At 38.5% G+C, this 17660-nt stretch overlaps 1 protein-coding gene across 5 annotated transcripts in view; it reads left to right on the top strand.

Moving 5' to 3' along the window:
- LOC142340003 (uncharacterized) overlaps window positions 1-17660 on the top strand; it is a 37416-nt gene that overhangs the window by 1473 nt on the left and 18283 nt on the right. Inside the window, exons 2-4 of one of the 5 annotated variants that reach the window (XM_075390391.1) lie at window positions 5047-5136; window positions 6001-6229; window positions 16974-17258. In XM_075390391.1, coding sequence (XP_075246506.1) covers window positions 6136-6229; window positions 16974-17258 — 379 coding nt within the window. In that variant the 5' untranslated portion in view covers window positions 5047-5136; window positions 6001-6135. Of the gene's footprint in view, window positions 1-5046; window positions 5137-5938; window positions 6252-16973; window positions 17259-17660 lie in introns of those variants that run through there. The other 4 variants (XM_075390393.1, XM_075390394.1, XM_075390395.1 and 1 more) reach the window with 4 other exon arrangements.

The following is a 17660-nucleotide window of genomic DNA, read 5'->3' as shown; positions in this document are numbered from 1 at the left end:
AAACCATTCATACAACAAAATAAACAAACTCTCAATGAAGAAGCTCTGAGGACAGAAAAATTATTTATCCCAGCCCGAAAAATAATTTTTGGCAGGTACACCTCATTTAACTACAGTTAAAGAGGGCCAATAGCTAAGAAATAGCACTATATTCAATATTAGTTAACAAGTCAACCAACAAGAAAAATTATAAAAATGACCTTTTTTCTCATTATTGGAACTGAGGCAAGAAGAAATCTAAAACAAAAGATCCACACAACAAAATTACCAAATTGTCAAAGAAACAGCTCTGAGCTCAAGGAAAAAAATTCATTTAAATAACCCCAAAACATAACAATTGGCAGTTACAGCTCCTTTTTTTCAGAAAAATGAGAAAGCGTAGCGCAGCTGTATAGTACAAAAAAGCAATACGCGGAATAGTGCAACCATGAAATTTCTGAATACGGCATAATACGATAAATCATTTTCACGAATGTGCTCCATATCGGTATTTAAAGAGAACTACCAAGGACACTGCACAACCAAAACCAGCGTTGATCCATGCCAAAAACATTTTAGCTAGCAAAAACCATCAGAAAATTCCATCGAACAGTCCGACAAGTAGATATGCTGTGCAATGCAATGCAACACTTTGCGAAGCAATTTATACTAGACAAGCATTCGAACGAATCAGAACAACCAATAACCACTAACAAAACACACAATTAAAACATTCAGGTCTGAATTGGTCAGCCAATGAGGAACAGCCAATGAGTGTAAAAAAAATAAACCCCTAGTTCTCCGCTTAATTAACGGTGGAAGAGTGTAATTTTAAAAAATAAATGTGGAAGGTGGTAGTGAGGTTCGATTCCCCGACCTTCCCTATGTCCAACATGCTAATTACTTTTCTTACCTTACCCATTACTCTAACTCCTACAACAACTCAACGTTTCATTTTGATTATAATGGTAAATCTAAAAGAGGGTAATTTTTTTATCAGTCCACCCTAAATTGCATTCTTTGCAAAAAGTATAAAAAGAGCGGAGAAAAGAGTGTGAAAACAGTGTAATTAACACTCTTACACTCATTTTCCTGATAAATAGGAGTTGAATTTGAATTACACTCTAATCCCAGCTAATTAAGGGCGGATTAAGCGTGAAACCTCGGCCCAGGAAATTACCTTTAGGATACAGCAACACAAAACAAATCTATTGTCAAAAAATTTAGCCAGTGCCAATGAGCAAACCAATTAAAACCATAGAAGATAAGAAGACAAGTACGTTGCAAAGATATCCGATAAGTCGGGAACCACAACAAAAAATTCTTCTGACAATTCGAAACACAAATGTTTATTATCATAAGATTTAGTAAGTGTTTGTTCTGTTGTAAACTTATCTGGAGCAACATAGGCGATTTAAATTTGCCCCGACACAAAGTAGTCTACGAAAAGAACAACGCTAACTAGAAATTTCTTGAAGAAATTTGTCGAAGCAATTGAAAAAATTAACGGTGGAAGAGTGTAATTTTAAAAAATAAAGGAGGAAGGTGGTAGTGAGGTTCGATCCCCCTACCTTCCCTATGTCCAACGTAATAATTACTTTTTTAGCTTACCCATTACTCTAACTCCTACAACAACTTAACGTTTCATTTTGATTATAATGGTAATTCTATAAGAGTGTAATTTTTTATCAGTCCAACTTAAATTGCATTCTTTGCAAAAAGTATAAAAATAGTGGAGAAAAGAGTGTAAAAACAGTGTAATTTTTTCAAATAACACTCTTACCCTCATTTCCCCGATAAATAGAGGAGTTGAATTTGCCTTACAATGTAATCCCAGCTAATTAAGGGGGATTGAGCGTGAAACCTCGGCACGGGAAACTACATTTAGGATACAGCAACACATAAAAAATCTATTGTCAATAAAATTAGCCAGAGCCATTGAGCAAACCAATTAATACTATAGAAGATAAGAAGACAAGTAAGTTGCAAAGATATCCGATAAGTCGGGAACCACAACAAAAAATTCTTCTGACAATTCGAAACACAAATGTTTATTATCATAAGACTTAGTAAGTGTTTGTTCTGTTGTAAACTTATCTCGAGCAACGTAGGCGGTTTAAATTTGTCCCCCGACACAAAGTAGTCTACAAAAAGAACAACAGTAACTAGAAATTTCTTGAAGAAAGTTGTTGAAGCAATTGAAAAACCAGAACACCTACAAGTTACAATGATTGTGCAGTAAATTGCGCAGAACTAGCAGCTGTAACAAATTGCTTGCAATAGATTGCAGCGAGTGACCGGTTTCAAATTTTAGGCATTTGCATGAGCCAACGAAAGATGACAGTTGCGTTGAAGATCAGTGCACATTAAAAAAATAAAGAGGCAGATTGCAAAACATATACCACTATCTAGCACTATAGTAGAAAAATTATTAGTATAAAAATTGTGCACTATGATTAAAATTTCAAAGAAATTATAGAATTCAACACCAAAGAAGACTGAAAGTTGCAATGAACCTTCAACAAATGCAAAAGATTGAATTAGATACATTTCTGTTACATGAACACATAGAAAACCATTTATCGCGATCAGACCAAAAAGTTTTTTCCAATAATAATTAGCGTTAGAGATGACAATCTGATAAAAAGAAAATAGCACTATTTTCAAATATAGTCATTAGGTCAACCAGCAAGAATATTTTTCAAATACCAAAAACCCAGTAACCAATACAATTAATATTACATTTGAATTTAACAACATAGCAAGAATTGGCATATTTCGCAACAACCGATTTGAAATAAGCTTACAGACTGGTTAGTTCACAATCAGAAACTGCTTGTCATTGTTATTTCAAAATAGTAAACGCCAACGCGACTGTCATTATTATGATCAAATAGATAAAAAAGACATAGACAAATAGATTTAAAAAACGGCACTATATTCAAATGTAGTTAACGAGTCAACCAACAAGAATGTTTATCGAATACCAGAAATCCAGTAACTAATCCAATCAATATTACAAAATTTCAGTTTAACAGCATTGCAAGATTTGGCAATTTTCGCAACAACCGATTTTCAATAAGCTTTCAGTCCAGTTTGTTTTCATCCAGAAACCGCTTGTCATTGATATTTCAAAATAGTAAGCTGTAACGCGACTGTCTTTATTAAGTTCAAAACGTGGTTCTAAGGACTTACTGATATGCCAGGCGAGTTGCAGAAATAAACTGACTGAACAATTTGGCCATGAACAAATTTGGCCACCGATAGTCAGCAAGTGACAAAATTAGGATTAAATAAATTTAGTCTAAGAAAACGATGAAAATCGCTGCATAAATCCAAGCAAAGGCCGAGGTGGAATGGTTGTGGCATCATTTCAAACCAATATGCAAACAAGCACTCACAAATATAACAGGTGCATTGCAATGGGTCAAATGGCAATAAATCCAAACAATTAAAAATCATTTCTCTGTTCAGTACACAACTTTGGGAAAATTATCATTTTTCATCGCAACTTCACCAACCCTTTTAAAACGTTATAAAATACACTTCAAACCCATTTAGAACAAAGGTTATGAAATCCACTTCCAAGAAATTGCAAAAAGATTTGCAGAAGCTACAGAAAACAAACTTTCGACTGAAACACGAGTAAAATTTAATGCCTCTCAAAAAAGAAGACTAGGCTTCGCCTTTGAAAAGCTAATTCGTCAAAAATGACCGAGAACGGCTCTATCGTCACAACTTTTGAAAACATTGAAGAACTTTATAGCATAGGTAAATATGAATTTCAACTCCTGACAATCAGAAACACAAAAGGTTCATTACTTTGAAATTCGCTAAGCGTTTGTTCTGTTGCAAACCTATCTTGAGCGATATAGACGGTTTCAAATTGCCGAGAGACAGAGTACACCATTAAACACAATAAACAACCAAAACAACAATAAACTAAGATGACTTAGAAGTAAATTGCTCAAAATTTGCAGTTATAACAGGCATCTTGCACGCAATTGTGAGAAGAGACTTGTTGCAAACTCTAGGCATTTTCAGGAAACAACAACTATTACCAAAAAAAGACTACAATTGCGTTCAAAATCACAATACAATAAAAAAAACAGATGGCAACATGTTTCATATCACTATTTGGCTAAACCGAAAAATCAAATAATAATGCATTACCATTAAAATTCCATAGAAGTTATAGAATCCAAGACCAAAAAATCAGAAATTTCCGATGAATCTTTGACAAAAGGAAAACATAGAGCTGGGTAAATTACTGAAAAACGGACACATAGAAAATCTTTTACTCTGACCTGACGAAAAGTTTATTTCTCCGATAGTTATTACAGTTAAAAGGACCAATGGATAAAAAACTAAAAACAAAATTGAAAATAGTTTACAAGTGAACTTTTTATCAAATGCCAAAAAAAACAGTAACTAATTTAATCCATTTTACAAAATTTGGGTTCAACAGCACCACAGGCTTGGCATATTTCACAACAATTGATTTTGAATAAGCTAACAACCTTATTAATATCCACCCAGAAACCGCTGTTCATTGATAAATCAAAATTTTAAGCAGCAGCACCACTGTGTTTCACATTTTCAAAATGTGGTTCTACGGGCTGACTGATATGCCAGACGAGTTGCAGAAATCAATTGATTACACTATTCGGCCACGAACAAACGTACTGCTTCCGAGATGATTACCCTACAGTCATCAAGCGAAAAAAGATCATTAAAATTTACTCTAAAAAATAAACAATAAACGAGTATAATCACCGCATACTTCAAGGCAAATACAGAAAAAGAATCGCTGTAGAATCCATTCATACCGACAGGCACACAAGAACTCACAAAAAAGCAGGTGCAATAGAATTTGCAAGTTCAAGTAACTGAGACGCCATGTCATTTAGAACTTTGAGTGCGGATTGAAAGCTATTGCCGAATTCGTTAAGGCCAATGAACTGATCCATAGGGGGAGCACAATTGTAAACATCTCTGCTGATCGGGCGTTTGAGATGCGAAATACCTTTGCTGTGAATCTCGCATTAATTATATTTTGTTTTCAAGGAGTTAAGAAATTGGTATTGCATATCACCTACAATCAGCGGGCATCAAAAACGATACCTGAGCAGTAATGTTGATGAAAACTTCCCTCTGGTAAGTCAAAGTGAATGCTTGTGTTTCGAATTCCTGCTTGTCCAAGAAACGGTTTTGCGGGCTTCGTGCACTGCGGGCGGGTTGAGCAGACCCAAATTTGGCTTGATTTCCTCCACTGTCTGGGGGGGGGGGGGGGGGGGTGGGTTGCCGACTGCAAAAGACTACCAAGCATTAGACCCTTTGATGGGGTTTTATGGTTTCACACTTGGCTTCGGGTGTTGGCGGGCTTTAGTCAAGGGTTCGCACCTGCTAACGGTGTGGCGCCATGTTGTGGAGACCCAGTAGTCAATTGGAGAAAAATGAGTAACTATTGAAGGTTTTTTTGCTAAATCGTAGTTACCGAATCAAATGGTTGCGATTATCACGTGTTTTTTTCCTTATCTTGTTTTCTAATACTTTGTTTTTGCGAGCTTTCAAATGACAATATCGTGTTGGTAACAATTATTATTTGTTGATTTACATTGGAAGCGTAAAATATCGCAATTGTAACATAAACGATCAAAACGATCAAAACTACAGATAATTTATCCTTCAAAATTAACGTGTGTCAGAGGTGGCTAAAGAGTTTTGCTTTAACTTTGATAAAACTAATTTTCCTACTTCTATCCTTTCCGAGCACTTAATGAGACAATAGTGTTCACAATTTTGCTCTAATTTTAGCAGTGACCTTTTTTAATTCCACATACTTATTGCAATCAGCGTAAAAATTGTAAAATTGATGCAAAAAAGTTGAAATTCCTTTATTTCTACATATTTTTAGCATATTTTTCTTGGGGAACAGAAATAACTAAGGAGCAATCTTTTCTCAATGTACATAAATCAATTTGCGTTCTAAAATATATTTTGTTTCGTTATTTTAATTAGAGCACACAGATGGGAATACAGAAAATGTTGGACTATTTTAAAGACGATTGTATACCAATTAGTATGTTGAACAATGTCTAGTATTGGGCTCCTATTTAAGTTCTTTTATTGCAATATATTGGACCTGTTATCATTATGGTGGGAAACAGGACGAGATGGATCTCAATTATCATTCTGACGACCACCGTTATGCTTTTATTTACACTTCAGTCAATTTTACTTCCTAACTGTATGGAAAAACAAATTTCTCCGTGATCAATAGCAGCAACTACGGCAGTTCTCTATAATTTTAAAAGTAGCCAAAAGACCTCTACTTAACTAGGATTTGACAAACGCATCACATCACCTCTTTTTGTTTTTGCTAAATATTAATACCAATATTAAGAATGAAACTATGGATCTTTTCCGTTTGTGCCCCCAGTACTTTATGCACCCCGTCCCCGTTACAGACCAAGTGTCATTACATAGTAAATCATTATGTGAAACATTATGTCCTCAAGTAGACGTTATCCAAGCAAGTTAATCACAATTAGGAAATGAGATCGGTATTTCAGGAATGCCTTCAGAAGTTACCAAAACATTTCATCTGACACTCTAGTTATCAAGACATATAAACTCATATAATCCAAAAAAAGTACTGAAAAAATAACCAATTTGAAAGAAACCATTTGTGTTTAAATTTGAAAAACAAAATAAACCTTACAGAAAATTTTAACAACCGAAGCAACTAAATTAAAGCGAGACATTTATTTATAAAAGCAGCTAGATCTCTTTTTTTTTAAAAAAAATCAACAAGTCGATAAAACAAAAATGAGGGCCATTTTTTTCAATTTTCTGTTACTTTTTTATTGAAAGTTCAAAACCTTTCACTGTTCAAATTTAGACTTTCAAGAATTTCAATTGAGTTCTTTTAGAATGCCGGTTGCTATCAGATTAAATACTAAGTCTAGTTGTAAACGACCCAATTTAAAGAAAAAAACCAAATGAGTGAAAAACCCATTTAAAGACAAAACTCAAAAATTTTCCAAATTTTGACGATATCTAACGGCGAAAATTTTCTGTCTTTAATTGTTAATTAATAAATTAAATTAAAATTTATTAATTCTTGACCTAAGAACACGTTGATAAATGAGATTGAAGGGCGAATAAACAAAAACAGCAACATAAACAATGAGAAATCAATTCGTAGCTGAGAAGTAAAACAGTCTACCGTTTTGGAGTTTCAATTCAATCTTTTCGTATTATATAGCAAACGATCAAAATCGACTATAAATCATCATGAAGCAACGTATAGCGAGCATTCAATAATAACAACGCATTAAGACTATAACGTATTAAGTATCATTCGTACATAACAACGTATAAGTATTGGCGATTACAGCAACAAGTGAGAGTTTAGACGGCAAGGCTTTTTTTGATCCTCTTTTACTGGTTTTTGTCTGATGTCATTGACGTCAGAATCAGTTCATAATTGATCAACAATCGTCTGGAGAACCTAAAAACATTAAGTCTAAAACCGCCTTATTCGATACATATCATGGTATTATTTACTTAAAATTAGGTTATACGAACATTTCCGGAACTTTTTATGTATATTAGACGCAATTCTATACGTAATTTAAATACTCGATTCTGATTGGTTAATATTCTTGCTTAGATTTATTTAGTTACTAACATCCTCCGGCAGAAGAAGAGGCTGGGAGAATTGGTACTAATTTCACAAGCGGGCGAACGAGCGATCCGGAGGACGTGCGCAATACGGCGGAGCGTGCGACGCTGTCGGAACCGTAACGAAGTTCAGTGATCCGAGCAGTGGGGTAGTAACCCCTTGGGTTGGTCTCTTCAACTACCCAAACCAAATCACCGGTCTTTAGGTCAAGCTCGGCAGGCGTCTGCCACTTGGAACGTCGGTTCAGCGCCGGTACGTATTCTTTGATCCAACGAGACCAAATAGCGTTAGCGTAAGACTGCGCGCGGGCGTAACGTTTACGGTGATCAAACTCATCTACACCAATGATGGACGGGAGACTACGTGCTTGGTTACCGAGGAGAAAGTGATTAGGTGTTAATGCGCCTAGGTCGGACGGGTCGGCGCTTACGGGCGTTAGCGGACGTGAATTAAGTGCATGTTCGACCAGACAAAAAGTGGTATTTAAAACCTCATCTGTGAGGCGACGTGTTCCAAGGATTGTGTAAAGTACGCGCTTGAAACTACGTACTAGCTTCTCCCAGATGCCACCTTGGTGTGGCGCACTGGGCGGATTGAACCTCCACTTAATGCCTTTGTGGGCAAGTTCGACGGCGATGTTGATGGTATTCCACTTCTCGATATTCTCGCGTAGTTCTTTTTCCGCGCCAACAAAGTTAGTGCCATTGTCTGACCAAATGATGGCAGGTGTACCTCGACGGGAGACAAAACGCTCCACTACCATTACACACGAACTGGCGTCCATGGAAGGAACAATTTCGACATGAACGGCACGAGTAGTTAAGCATGTGAAGAGGAAACCCCAGCTCTTCTCGGTAGTCCTACGTACAGTAACATAAAACGGGCCGAAGTAGTCGACCCCGGTGTTCGTGAAGGGAGGAGACCGGTATGCGAGTCTTTCTACTGGGAGGTCAGCCATAATGGGTTGAATAGTGGCAGCGCGGAACATTCTGCACGTGACGCAGTTGGATTTAATTGAACGCAGTGAGGATCGTAACTTAAGGATGGTATAACGTTCTTGCATTTTAGCCCTCAGGTAGTCAATACCTTGATGATGATGTTTAAGGTGGGTGTGCCGGAGGATTAACTTTACAAATGCATGGCGTGCGTCAAAAACGATAGGATGTTTTACATCAAAATCAACTTCAACCAACCGTTTGATGCGGCCAGCCGAACGAATTATACCATTTGGTCCGATGAAGGGTGAAAACGGGGCAATACGGATACTCCGTTTAACGTGTTTGTTTTCCAGGAGATCTTTCCTTTCGGAAGTAAAAGATTCTCCTTGAACGAGATACTGAAGATGACGCTCGGCTTCGTCAAGCTCAGTGGGATCTAAGATGCTATCATCGGCATTACGGTAACATTCGTGTGAGGGTAACAGCCGGAGTATGCATGCTGTTATTCGAAGCTATTTCTGATAAGAACTGTACTTATCAAAGGGAATTAAATGCGGGGGTGGTTCCTTAGTTGACTTGGTTACGGATGCGGCCAATGATGGATTGGTTTCGTCAGTTTCCTTAGTTACTATACCAAGTTTGATGTTTTTAACAACTTCGATGCTTGGTTCGAACGGGAATTCCTTGGTTCTTAAGAAATCTGGACCCCTCACCCACTTTCTTGATTGCAAAACCTCAGCGGACATACCACGAGTCATACCATCTGCTGGATTATCGCTTGAGGCGACGTGGTTCCATTCGTCAACGCTAGTGTGTTCTAAAATCTCGCATACGCGGTTTGCAACAAATATTGGCTGCTTGCTTGTGGAGTTGAGCCACTGCAAGACAGTAGTGCTGTCAGTCCACATATAAACTTTGTTGACATGCACAGTAAGGGCTCGACAGATATCTTGTTTCAACCGAGCGGCCAGTAAAGCAGCTTGAAGCTCTAGCTTTGGAATTGTCGTCACCTTCATAGGTGCTACGCGAGCTTTACCCAGGACAAATGCAAGCTCTGTTTTTGGCCCACTAGAAGTGTTTACTTGAGCTCGGAGGAATGCAACAGCGCTGAAGACCTCTTGGGAACTATCGCCAAACATGTGTAGTTCCAGGTGTTTAAAGTTTCCCGAAAAGTAGCTCCTCGGTATAGTGATTTCAGCAAGCTTGGGTAGTTCTACACTCCATTCGAGGAACCTTTCAACAGTGTCTTTTGGTAATTCTTCATCCCAGTGCTGCCCGCTGACACGCCAGATGTCTTTTAGTAACAATCGGGCACCAACAGTAAATGGTGCCACTAGGCCGATGGGATCAAACACCTTAGACACTAGACTCAATACCAAGCGTTGTGTTAAGGACTTAGTTACTGTACTGGAGGTACCCCGACTCACAACTAGAGTATCGTTGTTGTGATCCCATTTCAACCCAAGCACGTGCGAAGATTCCTCCTTAGATGAGGCAATTACTTTTGGTTCGGTGGACTGAGGTGACCCATCAATTCGATCAGCCAGATTTGGTACATTGCTTACAAACTTAGTAAGCTTGAACCCACCTAGATGGAGAAGTAGCACCAACTCCTTCGATCTTTTGAGAGCCCTCTCAGGTGACTCCACCGAATCCAAGTAATCGTCCATGTAGAAGTTTTCTAGGACGGCTTTGGTTGCTTCCGGGTACTGAATAACATTGTCTCGGGCCGTGCGTTGCAGTGCATAGTTAGCGCATGTGGGCGAGTCTTTAGCCCCGAATATATGGCGCGTGTATTGATACACTACAACATTTGTTGTGGGGTCCTCCCGCCACAAAAAACGCAGTGATGGCTGGTCACAGTCAGGGACACCCACTTGGAGGAACATACCCTCAATATCTGCGGACACGGCGAATTGATGTTGACGGAACCTAAGTAGTACGTGGATTAGGTTTTGGAGCAGGTCGGGGCCAGTGAGCAACGATTTATTCAAAGAAGTACCGAGGAACTTTGCTGCACCATTTAATACCCTACGCACTTTCCCCAGTTTGTTCGGATTGATTACGGGATGATGTGGTAGGTATCACTCTTTATTCGACCGCTGCTCTACCTTGTGAGCATCAGGGACTTTAATTAAGTAACCCTTTTCCAAGTCTTCACGGATGGTATTAGCATAAGTTTCTTTCAATGATGTTTCTCTCGAGAGCCGCTTTTCGAGAGACTTGAGCTGTACCAGTGACGAAAAGTTGTTATTTGGGAGCTGGATGTTGTCATCAGCCCATAACATACCGACATCGTATCTTTGGCCGTTATGGAAAGTTGTTGTTTCAAGTATTTCCTGCGCGCGAGCATCCGAGGTGGATCGTGGGTCAACTTACTTGAACGCGCCGTACGATTCAATATCATACCAAGATTTAACCTGACAAGCTAATTCAAAATCCTGTTCAATATTGGCTTTGAAACACACCGAGACTAAACTTGAACTTGACGGGAGTGGGCCACTTAAAACCCAACCTATGGGCAAGCGGACAGCGAACGGTGAGCACTTTTCGTCGGCTGAAAAATACTCTAACGGGCGGATGGCATGGTAGACATCCTGTCCAAGTATCATCTCAATTTCTCAATAGCTATATCTTACTGGATCTAGAACTGCTAAATGTGGGTAAGTTTCTTGCATGGACTTGACGTCAATGATGTCGGAACCTACGTTTAATGTTTCCCTCACGTAGGGACACACAGTGAATGCTTCGAAGTCTTGGTTTTTATGAGGTGTCACAGTCAATTGAACCACCTTTGTGTCTATGAGTTCTTCCGTGTTTATACCCTTGACGGTCAGTTTTAATGCGGTACCCTGCAAACCGAGTCTAGCTGCGAGACTATCGGACACCCAAGAGTTACTGCAAGCGGTCTCGCATAAAACCAACGCCGTAGTACTAGTGCCAGAAGAATTAGTAAGTTTCAGTTCCGTGACCTGAAGGAGGCCTTTAACATCCGTCACGGAAGACAAAGTGGTTGTTTTGCTTGGTTGCTGTTGACCCTTAGATGGCCTACTTGTACCTGCGTTCGACTTCGAAGTATCGATGTTGTTGTTTGTTGAGGGCTTAGCTGGAAAAACCCTTTCAGCTCCCTGAAGTAAGGTGTTATGGGAGCTGTTGCAACCATCTTTCCTACATTTACGGGGACTTGGGCATTGCCTAAACATGTGTTTATCACGCAAACAAGAGAAACAGAGCTTTGCCTCAGCCACGACCTTGGCTCTCTGTGTGGGGGTCTTTTCCTTAAAGACACGGCATTCCCACAACCGGTGGCTGCCTTTGCATACAATGCAACTAGAGATTGATGTTGACGGAGATCTTTGTTGCGGCTTAGGGTTACTCTTCTGTTGCGTATTTGCAGCAAATGCCTTTGAAGCAACTTTTGATCTTGTTACTGAGTTGTTGGTATCTTCAGTCCTTTCTTTAGTTGCGGTATTCCTCATTAAATCGTGCGCTTCGGCCTTCTCTTTCAACCAATCGTTGAAATCGAGAAGGTTAGGTTTCACCCAATGCTTTTTGACCGTGAAGGGTGACCATGACTCCTTCATTTTGGGTGGTAGCTTCTGTACGGCAGTGTTGAGAAGCGCAGCACTCTTTAAATCCGAATCATATGACAGCGATTTAAATACCCCGACAAGACTTGAAATGCACCCCGAGTAGTTAATGATGTTATCGCTATTATGCATCTTCAGTGGTGGAAAGCTGTTGAGTTTGTCCAAATGTGCTCTTACAACCGCCTGTGGTTGGCCAAATTTACGTTCTAAGGTCCTCAGTGCGTCTTTGTACATTGCGCCGCAGTAGGCGAACTCAGCTATAGCTGTTTTAGTTTTACCTGTTACGAGGGTCTTAAGGTATGTCAATTTTACATCATCAGTTAAGGACTGAGAGTCAATTGCGCTTTTAAACTGACCATACCATTCGTGCCACTGTAGAGGATCCCCACTGTATTGTAACAACTTCCATTCGGGTAGTGGGTCATTCCTCTTGCTAGATAAGGCGTCAGTGAATGCCTTAATCAAGCTTGCATTTTCAGATGCTGGCGCTGGAGGCGTTGGATACGGTGGGCCAACCCAACACAATGGTATCGGAGCAGTATGCCCGTATGTTGGATGTATAACCGGCGTGACGAAAGGTGGCGCGATGTTAGTAGTTGTACTAAAGGGGTTAACAGGAATGCTACAGTTAGCTGCGTAGTTGCTTTTTGGATTATGTTGTGCACTCATTTGCAAGATGGGATGGCTGATGGTGGGGTTAGCTGTGCTTGGGGGTAGGTTAGATTGAACGTTGTTATAGACGGTTGCATTATTTTTCGCCTGGTTTACGTTTGGGAGAATTTTCTGAGGGAAACGCCACAAATTTAAATCGGGGTTACGGTTAAGGGGAAGTTTGGGTGCGGTAGGGCATGGTAAGAGGCGGGCTTGAGGTGAATGGACAATGTTTTGTTGTGGAATGTTGGGGACGGGTAAGTATGTTGCTGTGCTCGCTGGAGGGGGCGACGGAATCACGGGAGGCTGAGGAACAAATAGATGTTGAGATGGGAACAAGGGAGGCGGGTTCACGAGTGGGTTTAGATGTGGAGGGATATTATGCGGGGAATGGGCAATAGGGACTTGTGTTTGGTGTGGATTGTTACTTTGAGATGGATTCAGTAGTTGCGGAACATGAGGCATCGACATGTGTAATTGACCAGGCACACTGGAGCTTTTCGGACCCAAGAACTGATTTACTTGTGGGTTTGTTGAAACATTAGGTACAAAAATGGAACTAGTTGGTGCCATAACGGGTGTCGGTGGCCGGGGAGGTTGCATAGGTGGTTGAGGTGGTGGGAGTGCGACATTTTGTACGTCGACTGGTACTTGGTTCACTTCACCACTGCCTGAGGGACTATGTGCCCTTTGATCAATGAGTGATTGCTGCAGTTGAGCCTGGAGATATTCCCGATAAAAAGCTTCCTGCTGGGCAACAGAAATTGCAACTCCTGGCCGTGTGTACTGAGAAAGCATTTCAAGATGATGTAAGTTATCGGCAACATTACTTGGGTTTTCTAGAGGATTACTAGGGGAAGCATCTTTAACGGGAGGGTCGGCGGTTGCTGAACCAGGACGAGAAAAGTTTAACTCACTTGAATTACCTGCTGGAAGAAAACGTAGCGAAGAAAACGAAAAGCGGAGTTTTGGGAGAGCGACGTTATTGAAAAAAACAAGCGGAAAACGGAGAATTGTAAAGTTAAAGAACGAAAAGAACGCGGACAAAAAACGGTACATAAACGAGCGACGAAAAAAATTATAGGAATTTGATAATTTTTTGTAGGCCGGAGGTTGTGAAAAGTGAAAATTTTCACAACTTTTTCTGTTTAATGAGTTTCACTCAATTAACGAACCTTCTTGTTGAGAAAATGATTTTTTGACATATTTGTCAAAACTTTATGCATTTGTCCAATTTTTCTCAAATTTTGGTCAATTTCTTGCAAATTCTTGATTACGGAACGGTAATCCAGTAAACTGGACGGTTTTAAGCTTGAAAGTACGATTTATCAATATTCGGTATTGATTTTCTAAATTTTTTGATTTGCCTCAAAATTGACCAAAGATTTTCAAAATTGAAACATTTAGCATTATGTTCTCACATTTTTATCTCATATCTGAGGTCAATTTTTTGCTATGGAGACATAATGGACTAATTTGTGTGAATTTCCCAACTTTCGACCAAAAATTTTCAAAATCTATGTTTTTTGCTCTTAAAAAGTTTCTCAGCTCCCTTCTCCAAAAAATTTTCTATTTAACTGAGACTTGTCAAGATAGTACTACTCGCTTTTCTTTACAATCTGGCGGAAAAGGATTTGTGAATATCGGAAGATTTGATCAAACTCCGAACCTTGATGTTTTTTAAACACAAAAAAAATCAACTGTGAGGGTTATTGGTGACCGATTACAAAGAGGGTTACAGTCAAATATCCACTCTTATAAATACCAGTGTTTGGGGCCGAACTTGCCGTCTAAACTATCTAAATACTTTACTGCAAAAAGAAAACTAAAAAGCGTTTCGGTTCTGTCTTACAGTTTTCTTTTTGGTGGTAGCGCTGAATTTACAACTTCAATATTGTGTTGTAGTAGCTGTAACTTCAGTTTCCAAAAGCCAGTCTATTGGATTGACTGAGCCCTGCTTTTCGTATTTTGAGAAACAGTTTGCTCCAATCAGCAAAGCTACTATCTAATACGTGTTTTCCTTTAATACCAACTTCAACACGGAGTTGCATGGCAAAAATTGTTAGGGCGTGCTCCGGATAGCCCAATGACATCAACATCTTCGTCAATGTCCAAATCGTTGGCAATGCAGTCGGCAGAGAGGAGGACTCGCTACACTTTGAAATTGATGTAGCAAACGGTGAACTGTTGTTTGTTGATACCAACCATGTCCCAACTGAACAATTCCAAGCATGATCCATCGTTACGAAATAATAAGTTGCGAACAGACTCACAACAGAAAAGCTCGTCCGAAAGAAATATCCACTGAAGCGCGGCCCGAATAGGCTGCCAAGATTAAAGTTACCAATATAATTACAAGTAAATTTGCCTAAATGTGGCTCAGTAAGGAGCGGCACCAAAATGTAGCTGAGAAGTAAAACAGTCTACCGTTTTGGAGTTTCAATTCAATCTTTTCGTATTATGTAGCAAACGATGAAAATCGACTATAAATCATCATGAAGCAACGTATAGCGAGCAATCAAAAATAAGAACGCATTAAGACTATAACGTATTAAGTATCGTTCGTACATAACAACGTATAAGTATTGGCGATTACAGCAACAAGTGAGAGTTTAGACGGCAAGGCTTTTTTTGATGCTCTTTTACTGGTTTTTGTCTGATGTCATTGACGTCAGAATCAGTTCATAATCGATCAACAATCGTCTGGAGAACCTAAAAACATTAAGCCTAAAACCGCCTTATTCGATACATATCATGGTATTATTTACTTAAAATTAGGTTATACGAACATTTGCGGAACTTTTTATGTATATTAGACGCAATTCTATACGTAATTTAAATACTCGATTCTGATTGGTTAATATTCTCGCTTACATTTATTTAGTTACTAACACAATTTTTAGTTATATTTTCCAAAAATTTTTTGTGATCAGCCATAATAATCGTTAACATTAGCAACAAACCCAAAAAATTGATAAAATTTCTTTGTTCCCCTACTGAAATGAATGAGTCTTTCTTTACTTAGTCTGTTACAACACAGAAAATAAAACATCTATAATCAAAACTCAAAAACGTGCTAAAATATTACTATAACAAATGGTTTCAAAGTAATCGATTTCATAAACTACATACTGAGAATAATTTTTAGGTTCATGAAAAAATTGTTGAAATTCAGTTTGATCTGACAATTTTGGGACTCAAAATGGAAACAACATAAGTTTAAAAATAGTCAAAATTCAAAAAAAAATTGAATTTTTTATTGTCAGTGTCAGCAAAATGATAAGACGTGTATAGACCAATTCGTACAACAGCATATTCGATTATTAGTAAAATAAGGATTCTATTACTATGCTGCTTTGCGATTAGTATACTTTGCCAAAAAGTCACAAGACAATTTGACAAGAGATGTCAGATGGTTGCAAAAAATAAAACAGAAAAATGGCTTTAAAAACCGACAGTCTTAGTTCAAATGCAAAGATGCTTTTTTAAAAAAAACTCCACGATGAGACAAAACAAATAGCTTCGGTATCACTTCGGGACTACTGTACCCCGTAAATGTTGAAAATGGAAACGTAATTGGACAAAAAATGACAAACAAATTTTAAAAATGCCAATGTAAACAAAATCAGTGTTTAAAGTGAAGAAAAGTTTCTCCTCCCACCTGTGGGTCGGAATAATAAAATTTATAGGCCAAGAATTGTCAAATTTTTGTACTCGAGATTTAAGTAAAAAATAAGAAATTTCGCTGACTTTTGTCAAAAAATAGAAAAAAAGCAATTGATGACATATATATATATATATATATATATATATATATATATATAATATATATATATATATATATATATATATATATTAACTCCAGTTTCCTAGGTTCCTAAATACAGCTGTTCTTAATCTATTTATCTATTTTTTGAATCTTTTGGTCTCACTCCATGAAGAAATTCCTTTTAATGGTAACGTGGAACGTGGGAGTGCAAAGCGTTTTGAAAAATTTCCAACCCGGTTTCAAGTATCCTAAGTCACCGAGTGACTTTATGCGCTAACTAACCAACGCGATCATTCAAATACAAATACCCATTTAACACCATTTTGGCAATTGTTGCTATTAATCATATTGAACAGTAGTTGATTATTATTCATTCCACTCCATCTTACCAAGAGAATTTGAGTACAACCTAACAACTCAGCCGTCGTATATCGCAAATTTTGCTACACAAGGCAGCCCAGAGAAAATCTCTCTTCTGATGCTACATTACTCACATCTTCCTTTACGATCTGACGGTGACCTCCCGGCTGTTAACCTTAAAGACAAATGTGGCCTGACGTTTGATTGCCAACTTTATAATGACTTAGACAAAAACCTCCCGATCAGATTTGCAGCTAACTATTCTGCTCTGGTTGCCTACGGTAAGTCATTTCTCAAAACTTCGTTACAATTTCAGGTTGAGGTTAAGAACGTAGTGGCCTCTGATCAGACCGTACAAGTCAAAGGTGACCTCTGATTAGACATTCCCCTACCAACCTACTGATCAGACAAATTTCAGAAAATTTTCAAGAATTTTCGTGCGCTGCTCGAAATGATCTCTTATCAGAAGAAAGCAATATTTTATTACATAATAAATAATAACTTTCTCTATGATACATGCTTTCGGTGATCAATTTTGGGGATTAACAGTGTAGGGTTTTTTAATTTTCTGTCCTTTTTGATAGGACATGTAATACAGTTAGTACTAAGTAGTCCTGGCTTTTCAGCTGTTCTGGCCAATAATGCAGCCTCCTTAAATCAACATATCTCTAAATAGAGACATT

Source organism: Convolutriloba macropyga, chromosome 5 (genome assembly GCF_964194025.1).
Source record: "Convolutriloba macropyga chromosome 5, txConMacr16.3, whole genome shotgun sequence".
NCBI lineage: Eukaryota > Metazoa > Xenacoelomorpha > Acoela > Convolutidae > Convolutriloba > Convolutriloba macropyga.
This window is presented reverse-complemented; position numbering and strand designations above follow the sequence as displayed.